Here is a 12,234-nt window from a genome sequence, read left to right on the forward strand (position 1 = left end):
AAAGACAATAGCAACAACTCTCCCTGCTGACTTTTGGGTTCAGCACTTCTTTGGCAGTGGAGAACCTTTGTTTCTCCACTCCATTGACCATCATTTGGTCTTCCTAGTGATGAAGCCATATTTCATCAGCAGTCACAATATGAGCCAAAAAATTTGCACCTCATTTCTCAAAATGACCCAAAATTCCTTGAGATGACAGTACATATTCTCTCTTTTGATTAGATTCAAACATTTGGAGACCCACTGCGCTGGAAGCTTCTGCATGTCCAGATGTTGGTAGATAGTGACCCCCCCCCACACACACACACACAACTCGTTCCCTGAATATTCCCAGAGTTTTTGCAATGTGGCTGGTATTTGTCTATCATCAAGGATCATGGCATGCACTGCATTGATGCTTTGAGGTGTGATTGTTGTAGAAGATCTTCCTGACCTGGGGACATCTGTTGTCTCAGGATGCCCAGTTTTAAACTTAGCCACACATCAACTGTTGAATATGCTGGGGCACATTCTCCTAAAGTCTCACACAAAGTTTAGTGAATCTCAGTTACAGACTTTTCTTGCAGCATGAAAAACTTAATGACAGCCTGCACCTCTGTGTCTTTGAATTTCTTCAAAACTTCTGACATGTCTTCTAATATAGCTTAAAATAAAAAGAACAAATTATTACAATTTGATGACACATGGTGGTTAAAGGGTTTTAAGATATGTTTTTTCTTTCTTGTAGTTATATCAGTTGCTTTAATATCATTTTTGTTCTAGGTGTTTATCAGAACTTTCAATCCCTCCTCAGTAGATATTTTCATGGTAAATATTCATCAGTACTATAATCAATAATTCCCCTTCTCTCTACCAATCCATTGAAACACATGGAGCTACCACTCAACATCCCTTCACCGTCAAACTCCATACTCACAGAACAAATTTCTCTTCCTCCTGCATTCCTATTGCTGTATTGCAAAACAGCCTTCCCTCCCCTGTGTTTCCAAAGGAATACAATACACAGGCCTTCAAATCCAATGTAAGTTCTTCTTTTCCCAATTCTCTTCCCATCACTGTACTAATGTACTGTCGGTTGACCAGCTAACGTCTTATGTATTGGCCCGACATAAAAATAAAATAAAATAAAAATAAACCTAACTGGAATAATGTCAACAGCAATAATATGATATAAATTTAAATATTGGGTTTAAAAAAAATATTTGCATGTAAACAATATATTACTTACTATTCCAGTTGCATTTTGTTTGCAGTTTGAATTGTCATTAACTCTTGCATTGTTTTTACAGTAGTGCTCTGAGATGTTGACACTGTGTGGTAATAAATTATGTTATTGTGCAAGATTGTTATTATGAAACACTTTTTTTTTGAAGGATTGTCTGATTATTGTCCTTATTTTTGGTTAATACAATTCAGAAACATTAGAATTATTTGAGGATTTTGTAGTCATGCCAAAACTATTGCTTGCTTGACTTTGTTGTTCCCTTTTCTTAAAGATATGGTTGATAGATTTAATTTTTAAATTTGATTTTAAGACATTAAAAGTATCAAAATTTATGGTAAAGCTTAAGAATCTACTACAGTGCAGATTGAAGTCAAAAAGCTATTTTCTGATACTGCCATTCAAATTGATGTTTGATGTGAAAGTAAAGCATTGAAAATATAGTTCTCTCATTATAACCAAAACCTGAAATAACCAAAACCTCAGTTATCCAGTAATTGAATGGATTAGCTTGTCAACTAACTTTTGGAATAGCTAACCATACAATTCAGTTCAGTTAACTGGCCAGCAAATGTAAATACATCTGGAAAAATAAGAGATCATTCTGTGGGAACAATATTCACATATCAAGAATGTTCTTCTCATCCTCGCAAGAAAAAACAAACAGACAAATAAAAACTGTAATCCTTTATATTTGTCTTTCATAATTCAGGTAACAGATCAGATACATATCAACTAAGGAAAGTAACAGCTGTAAACAGTTAAGAAAATGTATCTTTTAATTTATTCATTTTTATCAGTGTTTGATTTGTGGAATGCCTTATACTGTAGTGTTTCTTCTGCTTCTGAAAATGGCATCCATCAAGAAACGCATGTGGGCAGCACATAAGGCATTGGTGCAGAGATCTAGCTATGCCTCGGATATTTTGCTATGTATGCACCAAAAAATGTGAAAGATTTGTAGACTCTTTGGGTAAATGAGAAGAGGAAAATCATTAACATATATGAAACTAAAATTGAGATGGCTAGATGTATCTTTGTAAGCATCCCAAATACTAGACTTCAATAAATTCTACCTAGCCTATGTATGAAATATGATAGACAAAATGAATCTTAGGTCCTCCACATACATTTTACCAAACCCGCTTAAGTATTATACAGGTATCCTTTACTTAATGTGGAATTTGATTAACACGGTATAATTAATTGTGACAATCCCTTTATATGCGCGGCAAGAGTTTTAATTAATGTGCCTTTAAATTTACCAAAATTCCACCAAATACGACATCATTGCTACAACCCATGGATACTGGAATCATTGCAACTTTCAAAGCCTATTTTTTTAAAACAGACATTATTCTCAAAGGCAGTAGAAACAACAACAGGAGAAAATGTGATTAGGCTCAAAGAATTTTGGAAAAATGTTAACATTAAACACACAATTGAAAACAGTCATGATTCGTGGGAGCAAGTGTCTTCATGCTGCATGAGAGTTGTTTGGAAAAACCTTTTGCAGAATGAGCTAATGATGTAAGTGGTTTTCAAAATACTGTGAACGACATGGTTGAAGAAATTGTTGTAATTGGTGAAGACTTTGGTTTTGACGGTGTTGATGCAAAAGATGTTAAAGAATTATTAGATTCGAATTCAAAAAATTTCAGTGACATGATCTTCTTGAAATTGAACAACAACGCGCATATGAAGACAATGAACAAATGGAATGTGAAGATGAGGTTCCGAAGAAAATAACAATCAAAGAACTGGATGGAATATTTCACAGTTTAGAATTGCTTAAGCAGGAAGTAATGGATATGGATCCAGATGTTAACCGAAAAATGCTTGTTTGCTGAGGTCTAGAGAGTCATTTTTCTTGTTATCGTAGAATTTATGCTGATAGGGAAAAAACTAAAACCGTTCAAACAACTTAACTATTTTGATAAAAAAACTGCAGTAACTAATGTAGGTACAAGCATTTACTTTGCATTCATTTTTCATCTTCCCTAAAAGAGTACCATATAAAACGAATTATTAATACAGTAATCGCTCGTGGATGAATTTTAATTTTTTACCATCTGTTAATGTGATTTTGATATACGCGTAACATCGAAGGATTAATTAATCACGTTAATCAATAATGCCTGTATATCAATCTTCTTTTTCTTTCTTTTTTTTTTTCCTCCCTCAAATTTACATCACACCACTCAATTGTCCTCTCTCTCTCACACACACACACACACCCCTACTACATTATAGTAAGCTTCCCCATAGCATATTTGAAAGAGAGATGGGACACTGCACTCTACAATATGGGAAACAGCCATATTGAAGGGTGCAGTGTCCAATCTCTTTTTCAATTATGCTGGTGTGTGCCCTCTTGAGCTGAGCCCTTGGAGATATCAGATAACAATATCCCACTTAATTTTAATAATTAAATGTTACTAGTAGATAAATTAAATAAAAAAAAAGAAAAACAGACTGAATAATTTTGTAATTCTCAACAAAATGAGTTTATCTTATACGTTGTATCACCGATGTATAAGATAAACTTATACGTTGGTCATACATAACTGTCAGATTTTGGGAAAGACAACGTATACTAGAATATTAATTAAAAACTTTAATACAGGTAGAACATGGTATCTGCAACCTTCCAAGCCATATCAACAATATCAGACTGAGTGTAGCTGATGTTCTTACCCAAGCTAAACCACCAAAAAGCAACCTAGCTAAAGAAGAATTCAAAGCGCTGAAGGAAATAAAAAAACAGTAAAATAATAATTACTAAAGCAGACAAGGGAAATGCCACTGTAATTCCAAACAAAACCGACTACACAGGTAGGCTTACCTCTTTACTGTTAGATCGGTCTACCTACCTCCCTATAGAATACGAGGTGGTCTGAAAAGTTCTCGGCCTAACAATGAAAAAACTAATTTATAATTTCAAAATTATTTTTATTTTTCAACATAATCTCCCTTAAGACTAATGCATTTATTCCAATGATGCTCCAGTGCCATTATCCCATCCCTGTACAGGTTCTCAGTAAGATCAGCAGGATCCCCTCTACAGCTGGGATTACCTCTTGATTTGAAGAAAAACGCTGACCAACAAGGAAGGGTTTTAGTTTTGGGAAGAGACAGAAGTCAGAGGGAGCCAAATCTGCAGAATAAGGTGCATGTCCCAACAATTCATAGTGCAGATCCCTTAATTTCCCATTGCCAAAACATCTTTGTGGGCAGGTGCATTGTCCTGATGAAAGATGATTTTTTTTGCTTCTGCAAACAGAGTCTTTTCTCAGGAAGTTTTTCATCCAATCTGGTTAAAATATTGGAATAATATTCACTGGTTATTGTTTTACCATTTTTCAAGATAATTAATAAATGAAATGGCTTTAAGCATCCCAAAACACTGATGCCATGACCTTTCCTGCTGATGTTACCGACATTGTCTTCTTTGCCACTGAACAACCAGCTTCTATTCCACTGTTTTGAATGCTGTTTGAATTCTGGTGTGTAATGGTGAATCCAAGTCTCATCCATATTAATAAATCAATGCACAAAATCAGTTTTATTCTTGTTAAAACGCTCCAAGTACTGTTCAGAGATTTTCACGTGAATGCGTTTTTGATCTTGAAAGTTTATTTTTCACTTGGTTAGACTATAATAAATTTAGTTTAATCCTTTATCCAAGTGTGAGCAAACAAAGTTTGTGCCTGAAAGTATCTTCAGGACTGGGGTAAGGTGGTACAACACCGGGCAACTCGTTGCAAAGGTGGAGCAAGCTCACAACACTCCCATCTCAGTATCTCCCATAATGCAAAACACATCTCCTTGCAGATATGTATAATGTTATGCATTAAGGGGAGGGCCACTACCCAGACTAGTTACCTGCCTGGTATCTCCACTTGGGCCTGGCTCCCACTAAAGAAACCTCAATAAAGGTCAAAACTAGTCTGGGTAGTGGCCCTCCCCTTAATGTATAACATTATACATATCCGCAAGGAGATGTGTTTTGCATTATGGGAGATATTGAGATGGGAGTGTTGTGAGCTTGCTCCACCTTTGCAACGAGTTGCCCGGTGTTGTACCACCTTAACCCAGTCCTGAAGATACTTTCAGGTGCAAACGTTTTTGATCTGTTGTGAGCAAGCACGGCACCCATCTTGCGTAAAGCTTTTTCAGTTGCAATTCTTCATGCAAAATTTATTCTACGCGTTCTCAGTAATTTCACTCACGTTGACTTGTCGGTCATCCAATACCATATCGTGCACTTGATCAATGATTTCTGGTGTCGTTACACTTTTTGGATGTCCTTCACATGGAGCATCTTCAAGACTAGTACAGCCACATTTAAACTCAGCAGCCCATTTCTTAATTGTCGAAAATGAAGGAGAAGAGTGCCCATAAACTTTTATGAACTTCGAATGAATTTCTTTTGACGTTTATTACAAAGAATTTTTTAACCGCAGGATACTCAATTTTATCCATTTCAAGGGTCAGACAACACTTTTGCTTCAGACAGCTGTATAAAACAAACTACTTGATAGAATGGCTTGCAATTTCACATGAATGCTTATGACAGATGTACCAACTTAGAAAAAAAAAATCTTGCTGATAGTGTTGCCATCTATGGTCGAGGCCGAGAACTTTTATGAACACCCCTCATATGATCCCACCAGCTCCCAAATCAGAACACTCCATAGGCTCCTTAAGAAGGTTATTTCTTGACATGTGGAAGTGACTAACAAACTAAAACCTTTAACTCTAGGACCCTTCCCCCCTGCAAGCAAATATATGGACTACCAAAAATCCATAAACAGAATGTGCCATTATGTCCCATTGTGGATGGCCCTGATTCCCCCACATACAATTTAGCCAAAGTGCTCACACAATATACTGTCAACAAACCTTTACACATAAACAATTCAGCTCACTTTAAAGCCAGTATAGAAAACCTCTCAGTCCAACACACTGGAATACCTCTCAGTCCAACACACTGGAATAATGATCAGTTTTGATGTCTCCTCCTTATTCACCAATGTCGCACTCAAAAATACCTCGGACCTCATCCAAGCCAAATTTCCTCCCGATATCTCAGCCCTATTTCAGTTCATCATGAACTCAGGCTATTTCAGTTGGCAAGGAAGATTCTACAAACAGGTAGAGCGGACAGCCATGGGTTCTTCACTCTCTCAATCCCTGACTAACTTCTTTATGAAGTCCTTTGAAGAAAAAGCCTTAAACTCAGCTCCATATAAACCTACTCTTTGGTTCTGCTATGTAGATGATGTGTTCGCTATTTGGCCACATGGCTTGGATAAACTCCAGAACTTCTTAACACAATTAAACAATCAACGTCCCAGGATCCAGTTTACCTTGGAAAAGGAAAACAATAACAATCTCCTTTTCCTAGACACTCTGATTACATGCCAGCCTGGTGGATCCCTGGCTTTTTCTGTTTACAGAAAACCTACACATACAGTAGATACATTCACCAGCAATCACCCCCCCCCTCTCCAAAAATATGGGATTATAAAAACCCTATATAACATAACAGGACAAAATTAATCAGTTCAGATAACAATGCCCTAACTACTTACTTAACCATATTCTTAACACCTTCGTAACCAATGGCTACAACCCCCCAAAAAATATTAAAACCAATTACACCCCTCCCCTTCATAATAACAGAGATTACTCTACATCTATCAACCATTCCTTATATCTGGTGTACTTCTGAAAAGCTAACAAAAATCCTAAAAAAATATGACCTGACAACTTGTTACAAACCATATAAAAAATTGGCATCTCTTATCCACTCCACCAAAGACCAGCCACTTTCTCTAGACCTACCTGGAGTATACCAGGTTCCTTGTAGTTGCAAACTGTCCTACTATGGCTAAACAGCTAATATCAAGATATCTGAACATGCGGACTATATCTGGTTCCACCAATACAGTCCTCACTCAGGACTTGCTGACCATGCTTTGGACACCACCACAAATATGCTGTAAGAAAGTCACTTTACTACACTGCAGCAAGTATGATAGATTATTCCTAGAATCAGCCTCAGCTCTAAAAAAAAAACTCCAAACCTCAACAAATTTGGATGCATGAGACTACCCCAAATATGGGAAGCTTGCATTCTAAGAACATAAGCCCAACAGCCAAGACAACCCAATTTAGCACACTAGAGGACACCATTAAGACTCTAGGATCGACTTGCTTTCTTCAGTCATATTTGTTTAGTGTTAGTGCCTGTGTGCACATATCATTATTTTGTGTTCCCTGAAAATGGTAATATATATAACATTACCGAAATACGGGAAGTATTAATTGAAGTTTTTAATTAATATTCTAATATATGTTGTCTTTCCTTAAAATCTGACAGTTATGAAAATTTTGTGCGTGCATGCAATTTTCATGCAAAAGATGACAACCTAGTTATTTGATTTAAACAAATTTATTATTTACAAACAAATGTTTCTAAAAATGGATTTTCCTATAAAATGATGAAAACCACATTTTTTTCTTAAAGAGTCATGTAACTGCCACTGATAATTTTAACTATAAAAATCCTTTGCAATCAAAATTGTAATACTGTCTGAATCTATCAAAAAGAGTTTATGATATTAATCTTTTTACTCTGCTACAGTACAAAATGTGATTTCTTTAAAAATTAAAGTACTTTCACATAATACAAAATCCTTTCCTTTTCAAATATAGTAATTAACTCAATTTGCATCACCAATAGAATAAATTTTAATCAGTGAAATAATGAAACAATCCAATTATAAATTTCAAATGAAACTTACCTTGGTGGACAGAGTGAGAATGTTGCGAAGGATGGAGTGTTCCATGAAGACTTTGGGGTGTCAGGCCTGGTTGCAATGGGTTAGGAGCTTGAGGATGAAACTGGGGATGTGGATATGGTGGTTGAGGATACGCGAAATACGGTGTGGCCGTTGCTGCTGGGGCAGTGTTTGGAGCAGGATTTGGATTCTATAAAGACAAAATCACCTAAATGCATCATACTGTTTATCAAGATACACATATAACACAATGCATGTTACATGTACTATCATTTTGCAAAAAACAGACTGTTTGAAAAAATGAAGTTTCAAATAACAAGAAATATGCTCGGCCTCTAAACTTTTTATATATTAAAATGATATTTAACATATACATTTTTTTTAACAGATTTGCAAAAATATAAAGCAATTATTTTCTGTAATAAAGTGATCTTAGTTTGGTTCTGCCTCACTTACAGTGAATGCAGCAATTTTGAGAAGGTCAATTAAATTATATCTTTTTTTTTTTTTAATGCACTTCATGATAGGGAATGAATTCCATAATACCAAGAGTCCAAGTACCACATCCCTCCTTCCTAATTCAATGTCAATTCATAGATAAAAAATGTGGATAAAATTAACATTTCTAGATAAATTTATTTTTAAAATTGCAATTATCTTAAGCTGCTGCATTTCTAAATTGCTAAAATTTAAAATTTTTCAGGAAAAAAAAAGTTTGTAACATGTGTTTCTGGTGTGTGTGTGTGTGGAGGGGGAACACCTGTCACCTCCATATGAGATTGTATCTGAAAGTGAATTTACAAAAAGCCCTTATAAAAATTTCTCACATCCTTGGAATTTGAACTTGGGTCATTCCAAGAACAAGAGAAGCATCATATTGTCCTCAAAACTGTGCTAAGAAGATATCAAAAAATCAATAACTAGACATATGTCAGTTATCAGCAGAAATACCTTATACCAAAAAGATGCCACTATTACCAAGTGGTCAACAGAATTCATGATTGTAATAGTCATAAGCATGACCTGGTAAGGGCACTATCAACTTATGCTACTGCTTGGTGTTCAACACAGTGGTCATGATAAATGAGACATAACCACCTGATCAACTAACTGTCAGTGTTTTAAGCAACTCAGCAAAAAAACATATCTGACTATGAAAAAGGTTTCAGTAAACCAAAGTGCAAATTACACCAGAATAGACAACAATCTGCCTCACTTACAGTGAATACAGCAATTTTATGAGACAGTCAATTAAATTATATCTTTTTTTTTAATACACTTCATGATAGGGAATGAATTCCATAATACTAATATCTCCATATCACATTTTCCAAAACCTCTCTAAACAAGTGTTATATCATTTTGTTATAGCCCCTATAAAGCTAAGACCACTTAGCTGGAGTAATCCAACACCATCAAAACAATGAAAGCTTAATATTTCATATTCAGATCCTCTCCATACACCTCCCCTCTCCTAAAAACTGAGATCTGTTCTGTCAAGGCAAGCAGAAAACTATCTTATACATAGCTTCAAAAAAGATACGTACCATTCCTCCAACACAATTCGTCTCGCAGCCATAAATATTAACTCATGGCTAAATTGCATGGCTGTAGTTCCTTGATGGGAATAAACCTAATCCCTATTTTTAAGATCCTGTGTTTAACTGATGTTTTCAGAACAAAACTAATTGACTAGTTTATTATGCAATCAACATCACTGGTCTTAAGGATGTTTTACATACATATGAAGATGAATCATTCTTTATCAAGAAAATCAGAGGATGCAGCACCAATAGCAAAAGGATATGAATATCCAACACAAAGGTCAAACCCTTCCACTTAAGTTGAAACTTAAAATTTCTGGATATAATAATGACCATTTTAATTTTTTTCATGCCTTATGAATATATGTATTATCTATGCATAATTTTTTATTCAAGATGTAAGCACCTTTGTTGACCAAGCAGATAGCACACTCAATAACTTAAAACACACAGTTGTAAGATCAAGTATGAGACCACTAATCCACTTAACAGAGGCCTGCAGCCCTTTAAGAAGGTTCCATGTTTAGTTTCTATGCCGGTGTTTCTAGATTATCCAAACCCTCAGCCCATCCATGTTATGAATATTAATATGCTACAGATTTGCAATCTTTCACGGGTAGGACTCACATAAATTATGATGACTACTTCCATGACTGTTCTTTAACTGCACAAATGTATCGGAAAACTGCTGTTTATTTTGAACAATTAGTGTTACACTAAAAATTCAGAGGCTTTTTATTAATCCCACATTACACATACAGTAATCTCTCAATTTTCTAATAATCTTGGGAAAATTATATGCATGTTGGTGAACTGAACATGGTTTCATAGTGCTGTTTCATGAATTAAGATGTTAGCCCATTCAAGAATATTGTTACATGAAATTCAAACTGAAATATGATATTACTATAGTATTCCTTATGCAACTTTATTATTGGTGCATAAAAGCATACTCAGAATTTTTTCTTAGATCTAAGGTGGCTGACAACAAATTCAGACATAAAAACAGTCCCCCCCCCCCCACACACACACACAAGAATAGCATCCATGAAAAAAGCAATTATGTTATAGCCTGAACAAAATGGCTTTTTTTTTCTTTACATGAATCATATCCATTAAATGGGAACTACTAGCATAATTGTTAGTAGTTCCCATAATATACTGTGGATGGATTAATCCTTAAGTCCAATTCACAGTACTGATATTTTTAAATCCTAACATACTTATGAATTGACACTGGTGCCAATCTTACCTGCTTTTTAGGCACCTGTCTTTTCCAGTCGATTTCCTATAATTGATGCATCTCTATAAATCATACTTAATCACCTCTCCAGTAATGCCATTATTTCCAGCATTTCTATTATATTTTAGTAATTTTGTTGCTTTTCGAAATCTTCCCATTGAATATCAGTTTCACTTTAAGTATACTTGGTAGCAGTCTTTTCAGTACTTTAGTTTCTAAGTCTTTCAAATCTGGTTGTGTCTTGTATGTCTCAGCATAGTATTGGCCTGGCATTACAAAACTATCTTTATTCAAGCACTTCCATTCTCACTATCTGCTTTGGATGCCACCTTCTGCTGATATTTTTAATTATCATACCTCTTTAGTTTTATACTTCCCATAATACTTCTTATTTAAAGTTATACTTATCTAACGATTTACCTTTTTTTTTTTTTTTAAACACCATTATACTTTATTATATATTGCTCTTTCATCAAATAATATAACAAAAAATATCCCTGTTGATCATTCATACAGTCTTCAGTAGAATGTCTTTGATAATTCATTTCTTAATATTTTCTGCTCTTGGAACAATAGTTACAATTATTTCTTCTATTCTCACATGAATTTTTTTTTTTAAGCCTTGTTATGTATCTGTTTCTTCTGCCTATTTCTTCTTTTCTTATATATAATTTTTTTTTTCATTTAGTCTTGTTTCATTCTAAATCTGAAGTTTTTGCATTTTTCAAGAACTGTTTTCTAAGTATCCAGCTTGTCTCACCCCTCCCCCTCAAAAAACTTAAGGGAAAAACAAGAGCATAGCATTTCCTACATCTCAGCATGTCATAGCACAAAAAAAAAAAAAGCATTAATCATATTTGGCTTCTAAAGTTAATAAATACAACTCCCTCTCTCTCTCATGCAGATATAATAATATTCACACTACTACATTTTGAAATCATAAGTGAAATGAACCACTAAATTTATCTGGTATTCAGCAATTTAGCTATTTTTATTTTTTCCCCTAAGATTATTTGAATATGCCAGAGTAGCATGTTTCTGATCTGAAATTTAAAATTTCTCCTTCTTTCTCCTCATTCTCCTTCCAAAAAGTCAAAAGGTATTATTTAAAGATGGTCACAAGCATATGTAGTACTTATTAAAAATCACATGAATCTCTCAAGTATTATGAGGGGGGGGGGGGGAAGACAAAGTAATGTCTTTTTCTCTCTCAAATCTGAGAACAGCAAAATGTTTTACGCAATCATGCTATGTAATCAGAATCATGCAATCGGTCTCATGTATACAGCATGCACAAAATGACTGCTGTTTATAGATGCACATGCAAAGCAGAGAATGGATGAATTCCTTTCTGGAAAAGATGCAAATCTGATGGAAATACCTATCTGAAAATTGTTTTAAGACAATACCGTTTTA

The 12,234-nt window shown here is 34.7% G+C and overlaps 1 protein-coding gene across 2 annotated transcripts in view; it reads right to left on the bottom strand.

The window, feature by feature from the left end:
• LOC150094746 (fibronectin type-III domain-containing protein 3A-like) overlaps window positions 1-12,234 on the bottom strand; it is a 379,873-nt gene that overhangs the window by 171,253 nt on the left and 196,386 nt on the right. For both annotated transcript variants that reach the window (XM_090411064.1, XM_090411062.1), the window contains exon 3: window positions 8,035-8,221. In XM_090411064.1, the coding sequence (XP_090267190.1) occupies window positions 8,035-8,221 (187 nt within the window). The remainder of the gene's footprint in view (window positions 1-8,034; window positions 8,222-12,234) is intronic.

The sequence above is a fragment of the Typopeltis vanoorti genome, chromosome 21 (genome assembly GCF_054136105.1).
Source record: "Typopeltis vanoorti isolate ZY-2024b chromosome 21, IOZ_Tvanoo_1.0, whole genome shotgun sequence".
In the NCBI taxonomy this organism is placed as follows: Eukaryota; Metazoa; Arthropoda; class Arachnida; order Uropygi; family Thelyphonidae; genus Typopeltis; species Typopeltis vanoorti.